This window comes from Peromyscus maniculatus, chromosome 8 (genome assembly GCF_049852395.1).
Source record: "Peromyscus maniculatus bairdii isolate BWxNUB_F1_BW_parent chromosome 8, HU_Pman_BW_mat_3.1, whole genome shotgun sequence".
NCBI lineage: Eukaryota > Metazoa > Chordata > Mammalia > Rodentia > Cricetidae > Peromyscus > Peromyscus maniculatus.
Genome location: NC_134859.1, coordinates 64,176,671 through 64,204,120, shown reverse-complemented (window position 1 = coordinate 64,204,120; position 27,450 = coordinate 64,176,671). Strand labels below are relative to the sequence as shown.

The window sequence follows — 27,450 nt, the reverse complement described above, 5'->3', positions numbered from 1 at the left end:
ATGCTCCTCCCACATCATGGAGCCTGCCACCAGAACCCTAGAGAAAGGAGATGGCCTGTGTTTGTCTCTGCCACGGATCCATCTTTTGCTGTGAAAGGCATTATGCTGAATGTTGGGGATTAATCCCGGTATAGAGAAGAGACATCTAAACAATCCGCAGGTGGGAGGTGGGACAGAGGCCCACCTAACGGGGTGCCCCAGTTCAAGGCCTGGACTAATGAAATTGAGTTCCTGTTCTCTGCCCCACATTTACCAGTGCCTACCCCCTGGGGATTGGAGAAAGTAAATGAATGGAGTCTTTTCTGTTCCCCCCAGGCAGTGATCCAGGGAACAGGCAGTCCACTGCCATTATTTGTGGAAGCAAGAGAATCAAGCAAAGAAAAACAGACAGCCCTGGCTCTGGCTGCAACGGGAGGTGGTGTGGGGTGTGAAGGTGCCCAGGCTGGAGGGCCGAGCTGACTGACTGCATCTCTCCATCCCTACCCCAAACATAAGATCCAGTGGACTCGAGGACTACATTAAATATGCTTTATTTAAATACCATAAAACACAGTTGTTTCTATGCCAATTGGTTCTAGTACCAGGGTAAGGGACCCTGCAGGAGAAAGGAATGAAGCAGAATCCAGCTTTCAGTTTCTTTGCCGTATTGCCCACACTGGTCTCAAACTCCTGGGAGTGAGCGATCTTCCTGCCTCGGCCTCGGGAGCAGCTGGAACTACAGGTGCACAGCACTAGGCCACCATCTTCCTTCTGTTAGCTCAGAAACTCCAGCAATCCTTGTAGCTCCTTGCAATTCTTCACTACCTCTGGGACAGACAGCAGAGTCTGGGGACAGGCAGAGGAAGCAGCTCTGAATCACAAGACTGAAGCCAAAGCTCCTGGCCCGGGAGGCTGGAGCGGAGAAAGCCACTGGAAGGAGTCAGGCCTAGCTCCCAGCCAGGCTGAGAACCAGAGCTGTGCTCCTCAGGACTCCTGCAGCCAGGTCCTGGGACCTCCCTCACTGTACCTCGTAGATCTGCTGAATGGTGTCATCGAGCTTCTTTAGCTCCGTGTCAGAGCGCCGAAGGTTCTCCTCGAGAATGTTCCTCTAAAATGCAAACAGGCTTCATAAACCCTACTTAAAGACCACAGCTAGAGAGGGCACAGGCAGTCCAGCAGGGCGCTTGCTGGCGATGGGAGAAAACGGTTCCTTACATGGCTCTGGTACTTGACCACCAGTTTCGCTTTCTCATTTTTCAACTCCAGGCACATGACCCTCAGCTTGTCCACCTAGAAATATGTCCACATTAATAGGGGCACAGCCTGGGGTCCCCATTGGGTGCCCAGATCCTTTAACTCTGAGTCACCTCCTGTGAGAGAGACACTTTTTCCTGGATCCACTCAGTAGCCATCAGCTGACAGCTGGGATCTAGCTGGCCTTCCAGGGCTTCCTGGAGCACTTTGGTCTCTGTCTCCGCATGCCGCAGTAAACGTGTGAGCTGGGTCACCTCCTCCCTGAGACTCTGGGAACAAGAGCAGAGGTAATCCAACAGCACTCTGGGGTCCTTCCTTCCCCTACCCCATCAGGTGGGAGAAGCAGAGGCCCCAGCACAACATCACGAGGACCAAACATACTATGAGTTCGCCATTCCTGTCTATCTGCCCGAGAAGCTTCTCATTCTGCTTCTGTATCACTTCCTGGAGCTCCTTTTCGTTCTGTGAAGAAAAAACAGGAGAGAAAACACTGAGGAAAGCTAACTTATTTTTCGGCTCTTTCCAGAAGGCAGGACAGAATGAGCTGTGCTCAGCCCTGGGGACTAGCTCGTATCAGTCCACTTCTTCTTCAGGGCCAAGTCAAGCATGGCACATCTTGGTCTCAGAGCTCTGCTTCAGTTAGAGGCTTCTCTCCTGGGTCTGCTTGAACGTGACAGGTCAGCCCAGAGCTAAGTCTCAGATATCAAATGTCTGACCCCAAAAGGGCAGAACTAGGGCAGCAGTTGGAAACCCCCCACTACCTAGATTCCTAGAGAGTGGCTCCCAGGGGGCCGGTGGAGCCGCCCCAGTTCCTCGTCGCCCCACTTTCAGGTCCCTCCTTCACCTTGTAGCACAAGCACAGGGCCTGGTTCAGCTTCTCCACGTCTGCTTCCTTTGCCTTCTGGGCTTCCTGGTGCTCTTCTTCTTGGTCCTGTAGTCTAGTCTGCAGGTCACAGCTGTGGGAGGGAAGAAGTCGGCATCTTTCCTGTCCTCTGCCCGTGGCCTGAGGGGCTGTCTCATCACCCCGATCATTAACACCACTCACATTTGCCTCTGCAGGGCCTCAACGGCTTCTTCTTTAGACTCCTGGAGCAGAGAACACAGCCTCTGAAGCTCCAGCAGCACGGTACTCACTTCTGCCCGGCTCTTCTCCAGGTCCGGGGTCTCTGAAAGAGAAAGTCCTAGATAGAGGTACAGCCCTTCTGCCTAGGACGGGGTATACAAGCACTGTCTCCACAACTTTATGCTCCCCACCCACAAGGGTTCACTATCCAGAACATTAGAGATCCCAAAAGGCAGAAATAAAACAAGCCCGAGCAGAATTGAGGTTTTTAGAGCAAAGCACTTCTCTCGGCTTTGTCTTTGCTCATCACCACCAGATCCTCGAGAGATAAGGCATGGTCCCTGGAGCCCGTCCTAACCTGCAGGCCGAAGGGAAGTGGTTGATGCTACTCGGGTGAAAGCACTCTCGCCACTTCCAAGCAACGGTATGGGAACCGGTTCTGGTTCTAAAACAAAAATAAACCAGGTACGTTCAGGTACCTAGAAATTCAAGGCCATCCTGAGCTACATGAGACTGTCTCTAAAAACAACAACATAAAAAACCCAAGCATAGAGAGGGTCTCTCTGGTGACCCACCCGGGGGACTGCTGCAGGGGAAGCAGGTAAGACAGACATGTCCAGTGGTGTGCACCAGTGCCAGGTGACATGAGGAGCGGTCACATTCCCCTCCCTTAAATCCCAGGGCCTTTAACCTTCATCTGCCACCACTGTCAGGGTGTTTTCCGACACGGTGCTATCAGCGGGCAGAGGGTGTTCCTGGGCTGGAGCGCAGCCTGTGCTGGGCAGAACGATCTCTGGTTCAGCCTAAGGACAAAGGAGAGAAAACACATCCGTCAGCTGTCCGGCTGTACTCAGAGCGATTCCTGAGCTCCGAGATGCTCCTACCCTTCCAGAATGAGCTTCCACTCTACCTTCCGGTCCCACCTCCAGCTTCCCACTAATGCCTTTCCCCGAACACGCTCACGTGCTTAAGTTTCTCCCACTAAAACCACAGTCATTTAAAATGAAAAACAAAACCTTAAGTCTTTTAGCTACTACTGTCTTCTCTCTTAAATTTAATGGGGGGAAGGGGGAGAAGGAAGGCCTGCCTATAATTCTTACCTGAGATTCTCACTGCCGGTGACTCAGCAGTCAAAATTCTTTTTTTTTTTTTTTTTTAATTATTTTTGTTATTATTTATTTAGGTATATGTGTATCTGTCTGCATGAGTGAGGACAGAGGGGTACTTGGAATTGAACTCAGGTCCTCTGCAAGAACAATATGTGTTCTTTACCATCTCTCCAGCCTGACATCCTTTACTTTCAAAAACAGGTACTTCCCAGCTCTTACTTACTGGGCCTGTTTGATAATGATGATCAGGCACTTTGGAAACTTTTTCTTCTGGATCATGACCTTGGATTATGACCTTCCTTCATGGACAGGCTTTAGAGATGCTTCTTTTCTCAACTCACAGGTCTTTCCTTAACTCTTGGACTTCACAAGCCTGCCTGCCTGGGGTTCAGTCCCTTTTGACTCTATTCCAGCCCGAGTGCTTGGCTTCAAGAACTCTACAAACACTTGCACTCCACCATCATTTCCACATGAATGACTCTTCAATCCCTTTCACTCAACTGGACTTTTTCCCAGTCTCCAGGCCCAAAGAAAACCACTTATGAACCTCCCAGAATGTTCTACATTAAAAACTAGTGTGTATAAAGCTTAAGTTCACCATTTTCTCTGTTTCACTCTCAAAAATCTGTGCCTAGTTCAGTATTTGCTGTTCTAGCTCCTAACAGGCAGCAGACTGTAGCTTGCCAACCAGTCTTGCAATGTTTCAGGACACAGGCCACATGCACTCCCTTCAGTTCTGTCAGTGGCTACTCTTGAGCGGCAAGGTGAAGCCAGATGGTCCACAGAGCTGAAACACTTGTGACTGGTCCCCACATGAGAAAAGTATGCCGGCCCAGTCCTAGACAGTGTCACTTTCTAGTCATTTTATCATCATCAGTCACTCTTCTGCTTCTACGTCAGTCACCAAGTTCAGTTACTTATTCTAAATCCTGTAGTTTTCTTCTTCCTTCTTTTGATGTGTGCATGTGCGGTGTGCATACATGTGTATATGAATGTCTGTCTCTTCACATGTGTGTGTGCGCACACCTAAAGTTGATGTCAGGAATCTTTTTGTTTTGGGTTTTGTTTGTTTTTCTTTATATAATATATATAATTATATATATATATATATATATATATATAATTATATATATATATATATATAATTATATATATATAAATACTGTTTTATTTTTTTCAAGACAGGGTTTCTCTGTGTAATAGCTCTGGCTGTCCTGGAACTCTTTCTAGACCAGGCTTGAACTCACAGAGATCCGCCTGCCTCTGACTCCTGAGTGCTGAGATTAAAGGCATGTGCCAGCACTGCCCAGCTCATCAATTGATTTTTATGTATGTATTTACTTATTTGTTGTGTTTTTGAGGCAGGGTCTCTCCATGTAGCCCTGGATTAAAGGCATGTGCCACTACCACCTGGCTGTGTATAACTTTCTATATATAATTTTCATGTTTCCTCTGGCTGGTGGGCTTTCTTGAATGCCTACCCTTCCCTATAAACTTCTAAACATGGACTGCCAAGGTCAGATACTTGCTTTGAGAAGGTATCCTAAACTCTCAAAAGATAAAATGACCCTCCTTTCAAGTTTCCACAATAGCGCACACAGATCCTAGTCATAAGTCACAATGACAACCTTATATCCATCTTCCCTGAAGTTCACTACAGAACTTTTAGCATTTTATGTGTTCAGCTCCTACCCAGTTGGAGAAGAGGATCTTGGTTGTATCTCTAACTGTTGAATAAACTAATTAATTCTAAATACTGAATAATATCAACCACTTATTGTTTCGCACATACAGTGGAGAAGCCAAAAAGGCAAGGCTAAAAAACTCACTCTCTCTCTCTCTCTCTCTCTCTGTTTTTTCAAGACAGGATTTCTCTGTATAGTACTAGCTGTCCTGGAACTCACTCTGTAGACCAGGCTTGCCTTGAACTCAGAGATTCACCTGCCTCTGCCTCCCAGAGAACTGGGATTAAAGGCATGCACTACCACTGCCCGGCTAAATTTCTTTAATAACCAAAGAAAATTAATACAAGTGCCTAAGGAGAGCAAGTATGTCAGAAACACAGGAAGAAACCACAGAGGATTTTCACAGAAAAAAGAAAGGATTTCCTGCCGGGCGTTGGTGGCGCACGCCTTTAATCCCAGCACTCGGGAGGCAGAGCCAGGCGGATCTCTGTGAGTTCGAGGCCAGCCTGGGCTACCAAGTGAGCTCCAGGAAAGGCGCAAAGCTACACAGAGAAACCCTGTCTCGGAAAAAAAAAAAAAGAAAGAAAGGATTTCCAATGGAAAACAGAAGAGAATGGATATGGATATGGAACCGTCTGGAGGCAAGATGTGAATGGAAATGAGATGTGTGTGCTGTACAAGCAGCCTAACTGGAGTGAGAGACTTCTAACTGGAAGGCAGAAGAAGGTATGCGTGACAGGCTAAAGAGGTCCTGAAGGTAACTTAAAACCACTGATGGTCACAGAATGATGAAAGAGTGGGGTTTTGAAGAAGTCTGATAGCCAGGCAGTGGTGGCACTTTTAATCCCAGCACTTGGGAGGCAGAGGCAGATGGATCTCTGTGAGCTCAAAGCCAACCTGGTCCACAGAGTGAGTTTCTGGACAGTCAGGGCTGCACAGAGAAACCCTGTCTCTAAAAAAACTAACAAACAAAATGAACGCTTTCTGTTCCCCTAGAGGACCCTAGTTCAGTTCCCAGCACCCACACGGGCATTTCACAATAGCCGGTAACTCCAGTTCCAGGGGATCCAACGCCCTCTTCTGGCCTCCACAGGCACCTGCACACATGTAGCACACACTCACCTAGACACACACACACATAATCATAAATAAAATATAACAATCTTTTTTTAAAAAGCCTATTCTATATAAGAAAGATGCAACTGGTGAACTGGAGAATAGGAATAAGGCTCAGTGGTAGAGAGCTGTCCTGATATGTGTGAGGCCCCAAGTTCAATACTGAGAACGGAAAATGACAAAGAACAGAGCCAAAGATACAATGGGATGGGAAGGAAACCCCCGTCCTACCCTGTTCTCCTTCAGTTTTGCCTGTAAGAAGAGGGCGAGGCTCTGCAGCTGCTCCGTCAGCAGCCTCAGCTCTTGAGAATGCTGGTATGTCTTCTCCAGGCTCTCTTTCTCATGCTTTGCTACAGTGCTGGCCAGCTCCGCCCTGAAATTCAGAACCCCAAAGGTTAGCAAAGACCAGACACTGACTCTGCACACTTCTCCCAGATCCCCTTTTTCTAGGAGAGAGAGAAACTCAACACCCCCATGGTTCTCTTAGGGAGACCTCAGCTTCTGGAAGGGTTGCTGGGGAAAGGCGGCACTGTAGGAACACAAAGGGCAGCAGGTTCTTACTTGAGGTTCTCCACGGTGTCCTTTTGGTTCTCGCACTGAAGGCTGCGCTCCCGCAGCACTTCCAGGGTGGCTTTCAGCTGGCACTCGATCTGGCCCAGCTCCAGGTGAGCAACCTGACTCTCTTGGTCTGCAAACTGGAAAGGTGGGAGAAGGAGGGAAGGAGAGGGAGGGATGGAAGGAAGGAGGGAGAGGGAGGGTTGGAAGGGAGGGAGGAAGGAAGGAAGGAAGGAAGGAAGGAAGGAAGGAAGGAAGAAAGGAAGGAAGAAAGGAAGGAAGGAGAGGGAGGGATGGAAAGAAGAAGGGAGAGGAAGTGACTTTAGAGCTTGGGACAGAGGCTTTCTCCAGTCCAGCCTCCAACTCCCCTCAAGCCTAGCAAGCGAGAGTCGCAGTCCAGAGGTTTCCCCACCCCTTGCTCCCAGCTGAACTGCTCACCTCCAGGGTCTCCTCCCCTCCAGGGTCTCCTCACCTCCAGGGTCTCCTTCAGATCCTGGACCTCCTTGGCCAGCACAGCCTTCTGACGCTGCAGCTCTGCTTGCGTGTGCCTCAGCTCCGCCTCTTCCCTCTGCCATCTGCAACAGACCACCTCTGAGAGCCCATTCGTGCTGGGTCCCTTGCCCTAATAACCTTCCAGAACTCACTGAGCAGCCTGCTCCCGGTTGCTCTGGGTAAGTTGACACAGCAGCTCATCCTTCGTGGCCAGGTCCTGGACACAATGGGCGTGCTGACTCTGCAGCTCTTTTAGCTGTCTGTCTGTGCTGGTCAGAATCTGCAGCTTAGCCTCGAGCTCTAGAACAAAAGTACCCTAATGACACCATGGTAGTCCTAAGTCAGGGCCCTACCACCACCGCCACCACACACACACACACACACACACACACACACACAGTTCTGTCCCTAATCAAGTGCTCCAGAACACCTCCTTACTCTTCTGCCACATGACAAGCAGGTCAACTGTTTATGCACCTGCACACATGCGCGTGTTCACACTCGCACACGCACCTGTGGTAAGGTGACTGTTTTCCAGCTCCAATTGTTCTATCCGGCCTTTACAGTCCTCTAAATGGGCAGAGACTTGTTCAAGTTTCTTTGAAACCTAGAAAAGACAGTTTCCTTCCACCAGTTCCTCCTGAGTCAAGAACTCCAGGACTCACTGCAGCTTTTCCTTACGGATAAGAGTGCAAACTTCCAGAACAGCAACGCTGCAAAAATGAAGCTGATCCCCAGGAACAAGCAGAGACAAGACAAATGACTGAAGTGGACGTGCTGGGCTCAAAGGGGACACCTCAGAGCCAAGCAGTGACAGCAGGCCTAAGCAGCCCCCACTCCAGGTTACCTGCTTCTTTTCCTTGACCGCAGCATCGCGTTCCTGAAGGGCCTGGCGGCTCTTGGTTGTGAGTTTCTCTGTGAGTTCTCGAGACCGACTCAGCAAAGCTGCCCATGTCCCATACTACAAAATAACGGGATCAGTGGCGCACACTCAAGGACAGGAAACTGCCTCCAAGGGAGTGGCTGTGATGGCCCCACATACTCACATCCAGTTGGATTGCTGTCCAGTCCTGCTGCAAGGCAGACGTCAGACTCACTGTCTGCTGAGCCAGCGCCTCTTGCTCTGTGTGAAGTTCTATCTGGAAGGGAATCATCACGGGGGCAGCTAAGTGGGAGTATGAGACCATCTTGTCAGTGTCGGGAGCCCCAAGAACAAAAATGCCCTTAGATTACCAGTTGAGTCAGGAGTGGTGGCACATACCTTAAATCCCAGTGCTCAGGAGGCAGAGATAGGCAGACCTCTGTGAGTTCAATGCCAGCCTGGGCTACATAACAAAGTATCTCAACTATACAGTGAGAGCCTGTCTCAAAAAAGGAAAAGACAATTACCAGTTGGGTCTGGGCCTTCTGCAGAAGGCCTCTGAACTCCTGCATAGATGTCAACTCCTGTTCCAGTTGGCTGATGCGCTGGCTGGCATGTGCTCGGAAAGCCTCCAGCACTGCCTCTGCCTGTGTAGGGAAAAGGTTGCAAGGACTTGGTGTGTAAAAAGAAAACAGCACAGAAGGCCAGAACCAGAGAGACCTCAGTAGCTCTTATTTTTATTTTTACTTGTTTGGTTTTTCGAGACAGGGTTGCTCTGTAGACCAGGCTGTCCTCGAACTCACAGAGATGCCCCTGTCTCTGCCTCCCAAGTGCTGGGATTAAAGATGTGCGCCACCACTGCCCACCCCCCCAGTAGCTCTTAATTCCCCAGGCCAGGCAGTTCTACGATTCCAGTCATTGCTACAGAACCTTGGAGTGGAGTCCTGCATCCAGGAACACCTTACCGCAGCTTTGCCTTTAAGGGCCATTTCCTCTTTGTGCCTTGCCTCCTCCCTTTCTGTTTGGAGGCTCTGGAGCTTTGCCCTCAGTTTCTTCAGCACACGAGAACAGGAGGAAACCACGGTTTCTGCATGCTGAGACTACAAAAGAAGAATGAGATGCTATGTCTTGGGCCTTCTTCCGGGCTTACGGTCACCTTGGCGATGCTCACCTCCTGACTCACTGTCATTCTGTCTTCGTCCATGTGTGCCAGGGACAGGTGGAGCAGGGAGATCAGCTCTCTAGAGACCAGCACCCATGACTGCTGTAGAAGACAAGACGGCAAGGCTAGACCAAATGCAGTCATTAAGCAAGATGAAGGGACACTGCTGGGAAAAGCCAGGCCCCCACACCCCAATTCAAAGATCTGGACAAAGGTTTGGGATGGCCCTTCACTGCTACGGCTATGTGTCGCCATCTACTAACCACCCAGGACCCTCCATTTTTATCCTGACAAGGCCCCCAGTGGTATCGGCTCACCCGACGCTCACCGACACTCACCATGACATGCCTGGCTTGCAGCAGAGCCTGTCTGCTCTCTTTGCTGTCCTGAAGATGCTTAGGTGTCTTAGTGACCTAGCCAAAGAAAGAATTGCTCTTTTTAGATGGATAACATACACCAGCAGCCTCTAATGCTCCCTCGTGCCAGTGACTTTCATATAAGATGCAAAAATGAGGCTCACAATCAGATGAAGCCAAGTGAGAAAGAAAAACCTCGAGGGGGCTGGAGATAACGGTAACGTGCTTGCCTTGCACACACAGGGGCCTGAGTCGGACTACTTGGAGCCCAGGTAAAAAGCCGGGTGTGGGGCAAGAGAGATGGCTCAGTGTTGAGAGCACTTGTTGCTCTTCCAGAAGACACGGGTTCAGTCCCTAGGATCTGGTGTAGCACCCAGCACTGAAATCAGGTGGCTCACAACTGCCTGTAACTCTCGATCCAGATGATCAGGTGCTCTCTGGTCTCTGCAGACACTTGTAGACACATGGCGTACTGTACATACACTCAAGCACCCACACACACACATAAAGGACAAATCAATCTTTTTTTTTTTTAAAGCCAGATGCAAGCCAGGCAGTGGCATGCATGCCTTTAGTCCCAGCACTCGGGAGGCAGAGCCAGGTGGATCTCTGTGAGTTCAGGGCCAGCCTGTTCTACAAAGTGAGTTCCAGGACATTCAGGCCTACATAGAGAAACCCTGTCTCAAAAAACAAACAAACAAACAAATCCATAATGAAACCAGTGTATATTAGCTAAAATATAAAATAAAGCAGAAGACAGAAAGATGGCTGCAATTAAGAAGACAGGTTTAGTTTCTAACACCCACTTAGCATCTTATAGCCATCCCTCACTCCAGTTCCAGGGCATCTGGCATCCTCTTCTGGCCCCCATGGGTACCAGATGCACATGTTGGCACATATACATACATGCAGGCAAAACATTCACACAAAATAAAGATTTCTTTTCTTTAATTAAAAATAGCAGCCAGAGGAATGCCTCAGCAGTTACGAGTCCTGGCTGCTCTTCTAGAGGATCCAAGTTTCATTTCCAGCACCTACATTGCAACTCATAACTGTCTGTAAGTGCAGTTCTAGAGGATCTGAGGCCCTCTTCTGGCCTCCTCACGCACCAGGCACACAAGTGGTACACACATTTATATACAAAGGCAAGACCCACACATTAAAAAAAAAAATCATTACACCATTATAAGCTCATGCACGCCACCATGCCAGCTTTTTAACCTGTCTTCTAGGGATCGAACTCAGGTCTTCAAGCATGCTCACCATGCACTTATCAACCGATCTCTAACTTCTTCTACCACCCCAAACTGCCCTTCCTCCCTGCAGTGCTAGAAAATGAACCTGGGGCCTCATCCATGCTAGGCAAGTGCTCTATGGCAGAGCGATATCCCAGTCCTATCTAAATTATTTCTGTTTTCTTAATTGTTATTTACATGTATATGTGTGTGCCTGTGTGTACACTTAAGTGCAGGTACCCACAGAGGCCAGAGACATCAGATTTCCCTGGAGCTAGAATTACAGGTGGCTGTGAGCCTGATGTGAATGCTGGGAACAGAACTCCGTCCACTCCTCTGGAAGAGCAGTAAATGCCCTCAACCACCGAGCCATCTCCACCCCGTTTCCTTACTTCAGTTGTCTACTTTCTTACGGCAGATAAAAATCTTAGCAAGAAGCTAGACCTGGTAGCAAACAGACTGTAATCCTACCCTAGGGAGGCTGAGGGATGGCCCTGAGTTCGCCGCCACTTGGGTTACAAAGCAATACTGTGCTCAGTGGGCGTCTTCATTAGCACCCAAAGGGAGACAGTAAAGGGCCCTGCAGAAGCAGCAGTGCTGAGTCCCCTAGCACTGGCATCTGGCTCTCAGCAGGCTGTCACGTCACCCTCAGGTCTCTTGGAGTTTACAGCCCCCTTCCCCAGCAAAGCAATCTATCTATGGTACTGTGCAGAAAGGCAGAGAGGAACGCCCACATCCTGGCCAGGGCCACACACACTGCTCAGAGCTGGGCAGTCAGGCAGGTGATGCGATTAAAGCGAAGAGGCAGCCAAGCAGCAAGAACATGCGTGGGGACGGCAAGTGGCTGAGGGGATGTCACTTCCTTTCTCTGCTTCTGCTTCAGTGGCCTCCCAAAGGCCCTGGCAGCTTCACAGGAAAAGGAGAGAAGGCAGATCTGGGGACGTGAAATGAGGCCAAGGACAAGAAAAAAGATACAAAAAATTTCAAGAAAGCAATTGGCCAGCTAGAGAAACAAGGAGCCCATGGTTTCCAGATGTAGGGGGAAAGGTCAAGTTGCTTTGACAGTACTTGCAATTGAAGAGAAGGTTTGGGGACACCATCTCTTCCAAACATCTATCACTATAGCTACTGCAGCCACATACTGGGACTTTCCATTCTTTTCCCATCACTATTCTCTTTCTTCCTAAGTCTGTGATGTCACAGCTAGAGTCCTCTAGAACAGTGCTCTTTATCGCTATTTTACAGCAACAACAAAAACCAAAATAAAACAGAAGATAGGGTCTCACATAGCTCAGACTGGCCCTTAGCTCACAGGTAGCTGAGGCAGACCTTGAACTCCTGATCCTCCCAATCTTCCCCAGTGCTGGGGTTACAGGTGCACTCAATCAGGTCCTGCCAGAACAGAGGTCTTTAAAAAATTACTTTCCTCAGATGACAGCAACCACCTGTAACCCCTGTTCCAGGGGATCTGACACCTCTAGCCTCCGAGGGCACCTGCACGTGAAAAATAAGCCTTAAGGGGAAGCAAAGCACATCTCAAGTCATTTCCTCTCACACCTCCTATGTAGGTTTTGTTGTTGTTTCTCAATCCCTTTATTTATGTGTGTGAGTGACCGCACACATGCAGGTCAGGGACAACCCATGCAGTAGTCGGTTCTGTCTACCACGTGGGTCCTGGGGATCAAACTCAGGGCATCAGGCTTTGTTGTAAAGCACCTTTACCCACCGAGCCATCTCAACAGCCCTTTTCTGGCTTTTTTTTTTTTTTTAAGATTTATTTTTATTATTTTTAATTATGTGTACATGTGTGGGTAGGTGCCTCAAGAGGCCAGGGCTATTGGATCTCCCTGGAAGCAGGCTGACAGGCAGTTGTGAAGCACCCAGTGTGAGTGCGGGGAGCTGAACTGAGGTCTTTTGCAAGAGCAGTATTTAATCTTAACCTCTAAGACATCTCTCCAGACCCCTTCTCTCAACCTTTTTCGGTGTGTGTCTGTGTTTTCAAGACTCAGTTTCTCTGTGTAACAGCCTTAACTGTCCTGAACTCTCTCTGTAGACCAGGCTGGCCTCGAACTCGGAAATCTGCTTGTCTCTGCCTCCTGAGTGCTGGGATTAACGGTGTGTGCCACCATGCCCAGCCATCTCTCAGTTTTTGAGTGTTTCACCCTGAAGTCAGCCTGGCCTGGAATTCATTAAACAGATCAGGCTGATCTCAAAGTTGTGTCAAACCTGGCTCTACCTACTGAGTGCTTGGACTGGTCATGACCATGGCAGGCTAATATTACAGCTGTCTTTTAAATTTTCTTTTCTTTTCTTTTTTTATGAGACAGGCTCTCTGTGTAGTCCTACATATTCTCATACCCTCACTATGTAGACAGGTTGGCCTCAAACTCACAGAAATCCACCTGCCTTTGCCTCCCAAGTGCTATGATTAAAGGTGTGTGCCACCATGCCTGGCTTTTTATTTATTTATTTTTAAATGAGTGTCCAAAGCAATGGGTTTCATTATGGCATTTAAAAAAAACAAAAAAAAACTTTTTCCCCTGAGAGTTATTTTATGTGTACGAGCATTTTGTCTGCATGTATGAATGTGACAAGCATGCCTGGTGCCCCCAGAGGCTAGAAAAGGGAACTGGAGTTGAGGACAGTTTGAGCCACCATGTGGGTGCTGGAATCCAAACAAAGGTCCTCTGCCAGCTAGTAAGTGCGGTCAGACGCTGAGCCACCTCTGCAGCCCAGCGATGTCTGGCACACTCTCTTCTCTCCAATTGTCCTCTTCCCTCCATCCCCTGCCTCCCCTCCCCGAAATGTCCCCTCCTTTCATGTCACATGTAAACCATTACATTAGGTTTTTTTCTCTCCTCTTTTTCCTTTTCCCTTTTCATGGTCCCCTCTCTAGTTTTATCTCTCTCTCTCTCTCTCTCTCTCTCTCTCTCTCTCTCTCTCTCTCTCTCACACACACACACACACACACACACACACACACACACAGATTAAAATCTAGGGTCTGCACAGGAGAGAAAACATGCATTATTTGTCTGTCTGATCTGGATTAGCTCCCTTGAGATAATCATCCCCAGTCTCATGCATTCTCTTGCAACAGTATTCTGATTTTGAATAAAACCCTAAACACAACCGGGAAAAATTTATCGGGAGTCTCCTATAAACCAACAGATGAAGCTTCTCTCCTGTATGAGATTACTGTGATTCCCACAACACAACATGACTCAGCGAGATTCATGACTTTTTCCCATTCTAACAACACTAGAATCCTTCTGCTAAATAATGGGAATAACTAGGGCAGGTCACCCAAGACTAAGAACTCCTTCGGGGACATATTCCAAAAATCTTGGTGAACTTTCATCAGAAATTTTAATAAGGGGCTGGCAAGTTGACCACGAAACCCTGTCAACTTGATTCCTATCCCCAGAACACAAACAAATAATGAATGAAAAGAACAAACTCTTTCCAAAACATGGCCTCTGGATCTGGCCTCCAAGTACTGTGTCCTGTCTCCTCTTCCTCTTCCTCTCTTCTTCTCTTTCTCTCTCTCTCTCTCTCTCTCTCTCTCTCTCTCTCTCTCTCTCTCTCTCTCTCACACACACACACACACACACACACACACACACACACACACACACACACAAGCTTAATTAGCTGGCCATGATGACATAAGCTTGACCATATCCCATCATCTAGGAGACTGGACACCATGAGTTCGAGGCCAGTCTGGGTTACAGTTTGACCTTGCCTCAAAAACACCGAAAGAAAAATGTTGGGCTTGGTGGTACATGCTTTTAATCCCAGTATTCAGGAAGCAGAGGAAGGCAGATCTCTGTGAGTTCTAGGCCAGCCAGGGTTACATGGTAGATTCTGTCTAAAAAACCATATCTAAAAGAAAAAAAGACAAAGTTTATTGATCCAGCTGGGCACAGTGGTTCATACCTATAATCCTAATTAGTACTCTGAGAAGCTGAGGCTGGAGGATAGAGGATCACTAAAAATTCAAAGCTGGCCTGGATTACAAAGTGAGTTCCGTCTAACTTGGGCTAAGAGTGACCTGTCTGAAAAGAAAAAAAAAAGTTTCATGACCCACTGATATGACACATTCTTTAATCACTGCAGTCATTTGCTTTCACGGTACACAGGCAAAGATTTTCTTTGCCCTTGACTAGCTTGTAAAAATTGGAACGGGAAGTATAAGTATGTTCTTCCTTAGTTGAGAGGGTAAGGGAACTGATAATGGAGAAATAGGAAAGAAAACAATTAGTAAATAATATATCTGGAAGATAATGACTTAGAAAATGATTCTTGGGCTAAAGATGCTGCTCTGGACTTGCCCAGGACACAGAGGCCCTGGGTTCAATTCTGAGCACAACAGAAATAAGTGACTGCTTACTTGTCCCGCCTTGGTAAGTCTGGACGTACCCCAGTACAGTCAGAACCCAACGCTTTAAGGTAGGACCAGATCTTTTTTTTTTTCTCAAGACAGGATTTCTCTATGTAGCCCTAGCTGACCTGGAACTCGCTCTGTGGAGCATGCTGGCCTCAAATTTGGAGATCCAACCAGTGTTGGAATTAAAGGCATATGCCACCACCATCTGACAATCTTCAGGTTTTTTTTTTTTTTTTAAGATTTATTTATTTATTATGTATACAGTATTCTGCCTGCATGTCAGACGAGGGCACTAGATCTCATTACAGATGGTTGTGAGCCACTACATGGTTGCTGGGAATTGAATTCAGGACCTCTCGAAGAATAGTCACTGCTCTTAAACTCTGAGCCATCTCTCCAGCCCCATTTTTTTTTTTTTTTTTAAGTTTTTTTCAAGACAGGTTTTCTCTGTGTAGCCTTGACTGTCCTAGAACTCTGTAAACCAGGCTGGCCTCAAACTCACAGAGATCCACCTGCCTCTGCCTCCCAAATGCTGGGATTAAAGACGTGCGCCACTACCCCCAGCCTTCAGCTTTAAAAAAAAAAAAAGAAAAAGAAAAAGACAGGCTAGCCCCAAACTCTATAACTCTATAGCTCAGGCTGGCCTTGAATTTTCGATCATTTTGCCTCAGCCCTCCAAGACCTGATATTACATGCACATAGCACTACACCTGGCTTAAGTTCTCAGTGTTTACACCTATTCTAAGACTGAGCCTGCGGTTAAGGCTTCCTCTTTTCCCTCTGGCAGCTTCTTTCTCAGCTTGATTCTAAGACAGAGAGAGGGTCACTGGGATCCTCCGAGCTCTGTGAAGATGCTTCTTACCCCACAAGCGGAGCAGTCAGTCTGGGTGCTACGGTCTTGAGATTCCCGGGGCGGGACAGAGAGCTGCCTCTTCCAGGCTTGTAGCTGGTGGGAAAGAGCTTCCAGCACAACGAGAGAGTTCAACAGGTTCTCTTCCAAGTCGTGTCGGGACAAGGCAGTCAGATCCAGGGGCCCGCAGCTACCACAGGAAAGAAGAAAAGACGACAGGAAGAGAGAGATGCCAGTGGCAGGCTAGAGTATTGGAGCTCCAGAGGCACAAGCTTGGAAGGGACACTTACCCCAAGGGGAGGCGCTCTGTCTCTGAAGTACTGTGCTTGGTACCTACTTCTGGTGGCACTGGAGGAGTAAAAGAAGTTCCCACAGAACAAGTGGAGAGGGGTGTGTTGCCAACGGCAGCATCCTGAAGCACAGAAGGGAAGGACAACCTCTGGCGGAGATTCTGGAGCATGACTGACGTAGTCACACCTTTTTCTAGCCAGGCCAATGGGGACATCCAAGCCTCTGATTCCAAGCCAGGAATCCTTCTGGCATCTTCTACAGCTGAGTCTGGAGCCTCCTGGGGTCCCAGTTCTACTGGACTTGATGTCAGACATACGGATGGGACGTCTTCTGCATTTGCAGCAAGTGCTTGATGTCCCAATTCCACCCCCTCGGGGGAGGTGGGAAAGCTCTTTTCCTTTTCCTGTATAACTCTGCACTCTACAGTTTCCTCCCCTGCATCCACATGATCGACAGGGAAATCGTCGGTCAAGGCAGCTGAAGGAGAAAGCCAGGCCACAGAGAAATTCAAGGCATTTCCAGAAGGTACGAAGTCCTCAGGTGCAGCTTCAGTGTTAATGCCTCTTAGGTTTTCTTCAGAGCAGTGGAACTGTTCAGGACAGGGTTTGGGTGGGTCTTCTAAGCCATGAGATGGAGGGTCCTGAAATGTAGGTTGCTCAGGCCTCACTGCAACAACTTCTGAAAAGCTGTCTTCCAAGCCATGAGATGGAGGGTCCTGAAATGCAGGTTGCTCAGGCCTCACTGCAACAACTTCTGAAAAGCTGTCTTCCAAGCCATGAGATGGAGGGTCCTGAAATGCAGGTTGCTCAGGCCTCACTGCAACAACTTCTGAAAAGCTGTCTTCCAAGCCATGAGATGGAGGGTCCTGGAATGTAGGTTGCTCCGGCCTCACAGCAACAACTTCTGAAAAGCTGCCTTCCACACAAGGTGCCACCTCCTTTGCCACCAGATCTTCCAGCCCCAAAGACTCAGTTAGAGAACTGCTGTTTTTCTCTGCTATGGGCTCTAAGGGAGCCTCAGGCATCAGGTCTTGCTGCTGCCCTGGCGGAAAGGGTAAAAGAACCATGGTTTTAAGCATACTTTCATCCGTTGGCTCTACCACAACGTCATCCGGTGTTGCTGCTGCTTTCTCAGATGCACTGAGAGGAGAGTAGCCTTCAGGAGCTAGATCAGATTCATACTGACAAGCTTCCATGTACTCTGAAGGGTGGCTGAACTGTTCTGAAAGGAAGTTGTTCTCAGTCTTGATAAAATCCACAGGAGATGAGTTCTCAGTATTGAAAAAGTCCACCGGAGATGAGTTGTTGCTCCTTTCCTGCCAAAAGAAACAAAAATAATAGACCAAGGCAGTCAGTTCAGTCCTCGACGTGTAACTGTGGGTACACCATAATATCCAAACTCAGAAAAAGCAAAGAGGGAGCTGGAGAGATGGCTCGGAGGTTAAGAGCGCTGGCTGCCCTTCCAGAGGTCCTGAGTTCAATTCCCAACAACCACATGGTGGCTCACAATCATCTGTAATGAGAACTGGTGCCCTCTTCTGGCCTGCAGGGATACATGCAGGCAGAATACTATATATAATAAACAAAACCAAAAAAAAAAAAGAAAAAGAAAAAGCAAAGAGTCCTCACTATCTCTTCTGAGGCAAGAAGCTAGCCAATCCTGGCTGGTTACTACACAGACCCACCAGCAGGGAAAGAAAACTAGGAAGCCACTTTGGACCCTAATGCATCCCACACGAAAATGGGGATCCAGCCATTGTTCCTGTCAATGGGAGACTTTAGCTCAACTACGACCTTTCCATGTCTTTTTCTAATTCTAAGCTACATCTAAATAAAAGCTACGGCAGGAGGGACTGCATAGGGGATCTGTTCCAGCGCTGTCAGAGTCTAGAGTCACTACAGACAGAAGAGAGAAAGCTAATGACAGAGGGTTGGAGGTATTTACTTCAGCAGCAGAGTGTTTGCTTAGCAAGCACAAGGACATAGGTTCAATACCAAATACCACGAAATCAAAGAACAAAATCATGATCCAAAGGGGGGTAAAAAAAAAAAAAGGGCAAACTTCCATATTTCAAAAGAATGGTAAGCTTGCTTCATCGTTCTCATTAACAGCAAGACAAAAGGATAGCAATTCTTCAGGACAATTTCTCCAGGCAAGTAAGTTCTCCAAAATGTCTTTAAAGAACCCTAGGGGGCTGGGCGGTGGTGATACACGCCTTTAATCCCAGCACTTGGGAGGCAGAGGCAGGTGGATCTCAGGAAGTTCGAGGCTAGCCTGGTCTATGAAGTGAGTTCCAGGACAGCCAGGACTATAACATATAGAAACTGTCTCAGAAAATCAAAATAAGTAAATAAATAAGAATAAGAATAATAGAAAAGGCTTTTGGCTAAAGTACATCTCGGTAAAGGCAATTCTGCAAGGTAATACTTTCAAGTATTGGATCCAGGAAAATTCTGACTGATTCTCACTCATATCAAACAGACCTCTCCATAAATGAGCCAGTGTAACTGGCTATTTATTATAATAGTAACTGTAACTATTTCTCGGGAATCTGGTAAAGGTCAAACGGGAAAAGAGGTAATAAAAACAGCTAAATAGAGGTGCAGGTTCTCGGTGGATTCGTTTTAACCACCCCGGGGCACCTCTCTGTTGGCCTGAATAGCTGTAAATGGATGTCAAGGAAGTAGAAGGTTTCATTATCGTTATTAATTACGTTCCAGCCCTGGCCCTCTGTTCCTCTGAGCACCCGGCCTGGGCAAACAGCCCAGTTGAGAAGCTGCCTAGGCGAATCTCACCTTCAGCTCCAGCTTGCGCAGGTATGGGGTCAACGTGGAGAACATGGGCGGCCCTTTCCCCGAATCCGTGAGGGCCCCGGGCTGCAGTCTAAGCTCTCGGAGAGGAGTTCTCATAGCTGTTTTTTCCTGAGAGAGAAAGCGAGAGTTGAGGAAACCCGGCTCAGCCAAGCGCGCCCCTTCTCCCTCCGGGAAGTGTCTTCCCGCAACCGCCAGGCCGCGGAGCCAACAAAAGCCTCCCGCTGCCCTGCTGGGACCCGGACTTCACCGGCCTCGGCACCGCCGACGCCTCGCCCTGGCAGTGCCCTGTCCGCGGGAGTTCTCTCCTCTCCGGTTGGGGCGACGGCGACAAGCCGAGATTCAGTGTTTTAACCCTCCACATCCTCAGTTTGGTCACTTTTCTGATCAAGTCCACTTGGCCACATTCACCCGCCGACTCTATTTGAACCCGATACGCGCTTTCGGATTGGCTGCGGGGCCGCAGTACGTCTGGTGGGCGGGACCTGCGTTCGCCACGCCCCCACTGGCCTCTGCGCGCTCCGCCCAACGCCTCTACTTGGGCTCCAGGCAGCGCGGGTGTGCATCCTCCGCATCCTCGGGTCAGGGACACGGTGGGCAGGTGGGAAGTCAAGGAACCCTGTTTCAGTGGCTCCTTTCCCTCAGTTACCGAGTGAGCCGCACTTGACTCGGGGTTGGGCTGTCGTGGTGTAGGTGCCAGATTCTTAACGGCCTGAGAGAATCCCTAAGTGCCTTCAGGTAAATGCCTCTTAAGAATTTGTGGGCCTTTCTTGTGTCTTAACCTTAGAGCCTGCAACAAGACTACTAGAATAACAGCTGACATGTACTGTACTGTACGTTTATGATGACCCTGGCACTGTTTCAAGTGCTTGCTGTATTATTAACTCACTCATTTTATACATAAGGAATTGAATCGAAGAGAATATAATCTGCACAGTATCCCATGAAGACAGGCTTCTGTCAACTGAATTTCTTCTATAGGGGAAATCTATCCACTGTGTGTGTATGTGTGTCTGTCCTTAAAACAGGGTGCAGCCTTGACTGGTGAGGAGCTCATTTTGTAGATCAGGTTGGCCTTGAACACAGAGATGTGCCTGCCTCTGCTTCCTGAGTGCTGGGATTAAAAGTAGGTGCCATCACATGCGACCGAATTTTTTTTCTTTCTTTCTCTTTCTTTCTCTCTCTTTCTTTCTCCCCCTCTCCCTCTCTCCCTCCCTCCCTCTTCCTTCCTTCCTTCCTTCCTTCCTTCCTCCCTCCCTCCCTTCTCTCTCTCTCTCTCTCTCTCTCTTTCTTTCATTACCAGCTGAAGGTTTTGGTTATTTGAGACAGGGCCTCAATACATAGCGTAAACTGGCCTCAAAGGGGTGATCCTCCTGCTTCTGCCTCCAAAGCAAATTTTTTGTTTCTCTTGTGTCAGGGTCTTGTATGTGCTTAGGCTGACCCTGAACTCCCCGTCATCCTGTCTCAACCTTCCAATTGGTGGAGCCACAAAGCCTGGAAGGTGAGTATTCAGGTTAATCATTGATGGTGCCATGTTGAAGCGGTTTTGCCAGCCTCCTATCTAGTCCCCAGTCCGCTCTCAGCCTCTTGAGTGCTGAGATTCCAGGCAAGTCTGGAAGTCTTATTAATGAACGGAGAGAAGGAAACAAACCAAAGAGGAGCTTTTGGTTTGGTTTGGTTTTGGTTTGGTTTCTCTGTGTAACAGCCTTGGCTGTCCTGAAACCAGACTGGCCTTGAACTCACAGAGATCCACCTGCCTCTGCCTCCTAAGTGCTAGGACCAAAGGCATGCGCCACCACTGCCCAGCTCCAAAGAGGAGCTGTAATGTTAGAAACTGCAGATGTCTCAGGAAATACTCTCCATAGGAACTGTATTTCTCAGTACATTCCTACTGGCTACATGCTTTGAATTCTTCACATGGGAATGTGATACAGGTGTAAAATGCACACAACATATCAGACCTCACATGGGAAAAAATAATATTAATTACACATTGAAATAGTTTTAAGATATTCTAAATTAAATAAAATATATTAAAATTTCATGTTTTAAAGCCTTTTGAACAGGGTGACAATTTTAAAATTATTTAAGTAGAATGTAGTTGCAAGGTTTCTCCGGTCCCGCCCGGCCCACAGCTGCTCAGACTGAAGTAAATACACAGAGGTTTATATTATTTACAAACTGTATGGCCTATGGGTCAGGCTTCTTGCTAGCTAGCTCTTATAACTTAACCCATTTCTATTCATCTATAAGTTGCCACGTGGCTGTGGCTTACTGATACTTTCACATCTTGCTTCTCCTGAAGTGGTGCTGGTGTCTCCCTGTCCTCTCCTTTCTTCTCTCCATATATCTGCTTAGATTTCCCGTCTGCCTCTCAGCTGCCTTGCCGTGGGCCAATGCAGCTTAATTTATCAACCAATCAGAGCAACACATATTCACAGCCTGCAGAGAGACGTCCCACAGCAAGAGAAGAATGGAGAGATGACTCAGTCAGTAAAGAGCTTGTCGTGAAAGCAGGAGGACCCGAGTTTGGATCTCCAGAACGCACGCCTTTAATCCCAGCACTCGGGAGGCAGAGGCAGGTGGATCTCTGTGAGTTCGAGGCCAGCCTGGGCTACCAAGTGAGTTCCAGGACATCCAAGGCTACACAGAGAAACCCTGTCTCAAAAAAAACACAAAAAAACAGAAACAGCAGTTTATGTCTGTAATCCTGACGTGAGGGTTGGGGCAGAGGAGGACTCCCTGGAGTTTCCTGGCCAACCAGTCTAACCGATCAGTGAGTTCTGGGTTTGGTGACAGAAAATGTCTCCAAAAATAAGGTAGAGAGTACCTGGAGGAAATACCTGATGTTGACCTCTGGCTCCACACGCCTGCACATATGTGAACAAGTGTTTAGGCACACAGACAAACATGTCCGTAGGTACAAATTATTTAAGTAATTTGTATTGTATTTCTTTTATTTTTTTTTTTTTTTTGAGACAGAGTCTCTCTGTGCTTGGGGCTTTCTTGGAACTCAATATGCAGATCAGACTGGACCCAAACTCTGCCTCCTGAGTATTGGGATTAAAGGCATACGTGTCACCAAGCATAGCCTTCTTTTTGTTGTTTTAAGCTAAGGCTCTGGTGATGTAAATTGGATTCTTCTTCCACTCTTCTCCTGCCCCTTAGTCAGTGCATTATACTCCTATTGAAGTCTGTGACTCTAGAAACAGAACAGTACCAGTCTGAAGGCATTAAAATAACTGAATAAAAATAGGGGGGGGGGGTGGAAATATAGGTGGGTGGTGCTGAGTATGGAGCTCAGTGCCTAGAACATGCTGTCTTACTCAGGGTTTCTATTGTGTGAAGGGACACCATGACCATGGCAACTCTTATAAAGGAAAACATTTGACTGGGGCTGGCTTACAGCTCAGAGATTTAGTCCATCGTTGTCATGGTGGGAAGCATGGTGGCACACAGGCAGACATGGTGCTGGAGAGGCAGCTGAGAATTCTACATCTGGATCAGCAGGCAGCAAGAAGAGAAAGAGACACTGGGCCTGGCTTGAGCATCTGAAACCTCCAAGCCCACCCCTAGTGACACACTTCCTCCAACAAGGCCACACCCCCTAATAGTATCACTCTCTCTGAGCCTACAGGGGCCATTTTCATTCAGACCATAACACAAGCTATGTTTGTGCTCTACCAAGGATCTGCTCTTCCATTCTCAATAGAATGATTTCCCTGCTTTTGAAGCAGGATCTTTCTTTAACCTAGGCTGGCCTCACTTTTTCAGCAATCCTTCTGCGTCAGACTCTGGAGTCCTGAGAATGCTCTTGAGCCTGGAATTGACCAAGGTACAGCAAAGGGTCTTTCTCGCTCTCTCTTTCTCTTAACAGGGTGTTTCTGTGTAGCCCTGGCTGTCCTGGAACTTGCTTTGTAGATCAAGCTGTCCCTGAACTCAGAGCTCCACCTGCCTCTGGCCCAGCACTCCCACTCCAAATGTCTTTGTCCCAACTACATGCCTGGTTTCCCTGGAGGTTAGAAGAGGGTGCTGGAGCTGGAGTTAGAAGAGGTTGTCAGCTGCCTGATGTGGGTGCTGGGAACCAAACTCACATCCTTTGGAAGAGTAGCAAGCACTGAGCCATAGAGATACATTTTTTATTTAGTCAAGATTATTTTCTCTTATACCATTTGGATTCCCATATTTTTTTAGTTTGAGACAGGCCCTTATGTAAACAAATTGGCCTTAAACTCACTATGAGCCCAGGCTGGCCTTGACCTCCCACCCCTGAATGCTGGAATTACAGGTATGTGCCACAACACCTGGCCTTTTTAGGTTTCTCCTCCTCTTCCTCTTTCTTTTCTTTTGGTTTTGAAAGTGGGTCTCTATTATTCTGGCTGTCCTGGATCTCACTCTGTAGACCAGGCTGGCCTCCTACTCACAGAGATGCACCTGCTTCTGTCCCCTGAGCACTGTGATTAAAGGCGTGCGCCACCATGCCATACTTGAGAGTTTTGTACTGGAATGCACTAGGCAGCATAGAATGGCCTCATCATCCCCAGTTATCCTTCTGCCTTTATTTCCCAAGTGCTGGAATCACATATGTGAGACATCACACCTAGTTCTCATTGTCTAAGAGATAATTCAGACAATACATGTTTATCTCTAAGCTATCTAATATGGCTTACAAAAGGGACCCAGTGACATGTTCACCATTTCCTCAGGACTAATCCATTATGCTACTGTGACCAGATGAATTGAGAGTAACACTGTGCTAGGTACACAATATCATGTAATCTACTACCCTTGTCCTTATTTTGTTTTTACATTTTGTGTGTGTGGTAGGGTTTCACAGTCAGTTCAAGTTGAAGCTGATCTCAAACTATGTAGCCAAGGATGACCTTGAATTTCAGACACCCCCCACCACTACCTCCACCTCCCAAATGTTGGGATTACAGGATTTTTACAGCACACTTGGATCAAACCCAGGGTTTCATAAATGCTAGACAAGGACTTTATCAACTGAACTATATACCCAGGCACCTGTATATGTATAGATATTATATATATATATATATATATATATATATATATATATATATATCACTAATAATTTATTTTTCATTTATTGTGTGTGTGTGTATGTGTCACTAATAACTTATTTTTAATTTAGTGTGTGTGTGTGTGTGTGTGTGTGTGTGTGTGTGTGTGTATACATGTACATACATGCATGTGTGGAAGTAAGAGGACAACGTGCAGGGCCTGATTCTCTCCTTCACCATGTGTCAGGTTCAAAGGAAACTCCACTCCCCCAAATTCTGGCAGTTAGACAAAAGCCAGCATTCCTCAGGAACCTGTGAAGCCAGTTCCCCTCTACCGAAAGGAGCCTTTTTCCTTATCTCTGGTAGAAGGGACAAATGGTATCTGATGCCTTATTAGCATACCGAGCACATGCTGGCCTCCAGGCGCCCTCAGTGTCACATATTTCAGAGTCTCTGCTGGCATCCTGACCCTTCTCAGCTTGTATCACCTCCACCCTGAACTTTTCCAGTTCATGGACTTCCAGCTACTCATTTGCTTTATAACCTGCTATTTCAGCTATGCTCACTCTTTATTCTCTCTCTCTCTCTCTCTCTCTCTCTCTCTCTCTCTCTCTCTCTCTCTCTCTCTCTCTCTCTCTCTCGTCTTCCTCCATCCTCCCTCCCTCCCTCTCTGCTTCTCTCCTGGCCAGGTCCAGTCTGCTGGCCATATTCATTTCTACTACTTTCTTTTTCTGCTCTGGACTCTTCCAGATGCCTCTGGTGTATCTCTCATATCTGCAATAAAAAAATCTTCCCTTTTTTCCGGGCGGTGGTGGTGCACACCTTGAATCCCAGTGCTCAGGAGGCAGAGGCAGGTGGACCTTTGAGTTTGAGGCCAGCCTGGTCTACAAAGCAAGTTCCAGGGCAGCCAGAGCTACACAGAGAAGCCCAGACAAAACAAAACCTTCCTTGGAGTGGTCCTGTCACCAGTTTATACAGGTTCCAGGGACCAAACTCAGATCATCAGGTGGGGCCACCAAGAGCCTTTACTTATGCTAATTTAGTCTGTCTGGCCTTTGTTGAGTTTTTCTGAAACAGCCTTGCCCACCGTAGCTCAGGCTAGCCTTAAACCATGATCCTTCTGCCTGCTGCCCTGCCTGGGTGCCAGGATTCAGGTGTGAATCATCATGCCCAGTGAGTTTGTTTGTTTGATTTTTCAAGACAGAGTTCCTCTGTGTAGCTCTGGCTGTCCTGGTACTCACTATGTGTACCAGGCTGGTGTCAAACTCAGAGATCCACCCACTTCTGTCTCCTAAATGCTGGGATTAAAGGTATTAAGGGTGTGCACCACCACCTCCTGGCTTCATTACGCCCAGTTTACCTCTGCCTTTGGAAAAAAAAACAAAACAAAACATCACAAAGGGCGGAGGATGTTACTCAGTTGGTAGAATGTTTGCCTAGCATGCATGAAGCCCTGGGTTTTATCAGCATCAAATAAACTGGGCTTAGCCTGGCGGTGGTGGTATTTTTTAATAATTTTTTTATTTTTATTTTATGTGCATTAGTGTTTTGCCTGTATGTGTGACTGTGTGAGGGTGTCAGATCTTGGAGTTGCAGACAGTTGTGAGCTGCCATGTGGGTGCTGGGAACTGAACCCCAGTCCTCTGGAAGAGTAGCCAGTATCTTTAACCTCTGAGCTATCTCTTCAGCCCCCACAAATAAATACTTTTTTTTTTTTTTTTGGTTTTTCGAAACAGGGTTTCTCTGTGTAGCTTTGCGCCTTTCCTGGAACTCACTTGGTAGCCCAGGCTGGCCTCACCGAGATCTGCCTGGCTCTGCCTCCCGAGTGCTGGGATTAAAGGCGTGCGCCACCACCGCCAGCCAATTTACATGTCTTACTGAAGGAGAGCATCACATGCCTCAGTGGCTCCAGTCTTCTTATGCATCCTGTGCAATACACAAGAGCCCCAGGTGTCTTGTGACCAAAGTCACGGACTGGCTGCAAATCCTCTTCAGCAAAACAATTCTACAGACCATGGGAAACAATCACTGTTTTCCACAAGGAGTCTTCAAGGTCAAAGTACTTCTGAAAAACAGTTGTTCATTCTAATATCTACCCCAGACACAGTGATTCTGCTAAATTCCTATAACACCCCAGTAACACCCTTAGCACTTTATTTATTTATTTTATATGTATGAGTGTCTTATCTGAATATGTGGATGTGCATTTGTGTGTCTGGTGCCAACAGAGGTCAGAAGAAAGCATCAGATCCCCTGGAACTGGAGTTATGTATGGTTGTGAACCACCATATGAGTGCTGGGACCAAACCCAGGTCCTCTGCGAGAGCAAGTGCTCCTAACCACTGAGCCATCTTTCCAGCCCCATAGCATACAATCAGAGCACCAATCAAATACATAGAGATTCAGATGGATTGCCAAAGCACAAACCAGAAAAAAAAAAAATTCTACCGAGGCAAATAAAATAGAAATCCTGGCCTAATCCAGAGAGAATACTAAGAGTATATATGATACTCTTCAGATTTTTTTTGGCCTGAAGAGAGATCAGACAAATCAGACAAACTGAAAAATAATAGTCTAGATTAAAGCACATTTTTACCTAAACATAATAACACAGGGGCTGGAAAGTACACATACATACATGCAGGAAAATACTCATACACATAAAAATCTAAAGCCTAAATTTAAAAAATCAGAACAAGCCAGGCAGTGGTGGCACATACCTTTAATCCCAGTACTCAGGAGGCCAAGGCAGGTGGATCTCTGAGAGTTTGAGGCCAGCCTGGTCTACAGAGTGATTTCCAGGACAGCCAAGGCTACAAAGAGAAACCTTGTCTCCAAAAAAAAAAAAAAAAAAAACCACAAACAAACAAAAAAACAGAACAAAAATGGAACTTTATAAGTTGAAGAAAATGAAGTCAAAGGCCAGAAATGTTCATAAAAGGTTTAGATGATTTTCCTTATAACAGGAAAATGTTCTTGAGATACATATGTAACTTTAAATCCTAAAATTAATGCCGTAGCTCTCAATGCTTTCATTTGTTCATCAAAACCCAATCTTAGCATAGGTCTAGTAGTGCAGGTCTATAATCTCAGCCATTTGGAAGATTAGGGCAGGAAGATCACAAGTTCAAGGCGCTAGTTTTGGCAACTTGAAGAGACCTTGTCTAGGAGAGGAGGAAACCTGAATGAATGAACACTGGGGATGTAACTTCAT

At 47.3% G+C, this 27,450-nt stretch overlaps 1 protein-coding gene across 2 annotated transcripts; it reads right to left on the bottom strand.

Annotated features, from left to right (window-relative positions):
• Positions 1-514: 514 nt before the first annotated feature.
• Positions 515-19,893, bottom strand: Spag5 (sperm associated antigen 5). 2 transcript variants are annotated; one of them, XM_076542960.1, is made up of 24 exons: positions 19,463-19,893; positions 19,198-19,323; positions 16,402-17,717; positions 16,124-16,301; positions 9,616-9,690; positions 9,287-9,379; positions 9,081-9,215; positions 8,643-8,762; positions 8,300-8,392; positions 8,101-8,214; positions 7,767-7,860; positions 7,406-7,553; positions 7,234-7,336; positions 6,768-6,901; positions 6,438-6,579; positions 2,988-3,099; positions 2,655-2,741; positions 2,279-2,399; positions 2,078-2,189; positions 1,615-1,695; positions 1,347-1,502; positions 1,195-1,269; positions 1,007-1,087; positions 515-825 (listed from the first exon to the last, which is right to left on the bottom strand). In XM_076542960.1, exons 1-24 carry the CDS (start codon positions 19,574-19,576, stop codon positions 754-756), a joined length of 3,882 nt encoding a protein of 1,293 aa, XP_076399075.1. In that variant the 5' UTR covers positions 19,577-19,893; the 3' UTR covers positions 515-753. The 2 variants fall into 2 exon arrangements, with proteins under 2 accessions (XP_076399075.1, XP_076399074.1); XM_076542959.1 differs by having other exon boundaries at positions 9,287-9,376; positions 19,463-19,742.
• Positions 19,894-27,450: the final 7,557 nt, after the last annotated feature.

Excerpts from the sequence above, each read along its gene's own strand:
- Spag5 (XM_076542960.1), bottom strand. The coding sequence starts at position 19,576 with ATGTGGAGGGTTAAAACACTGAATCTCGGCTTGTCGCCGTCGCCCCAA. Across the intron at positions 17,718-19,197 it reads TGCGCAAGCTGGAGCTGAAG|GAAAGGAGCAACAACTCATC; the intron begins GTGAGATTCGCC and ends TTCTTTTGGCAG. Across the intron at positions 2,742-2,987 it reads GACAGTGGTGGCAGATGAAG|AACCAGAACCGGTTCCCATA; the intron begins GTTAAAGGCCCT and ends TTTTTGTTTTAG.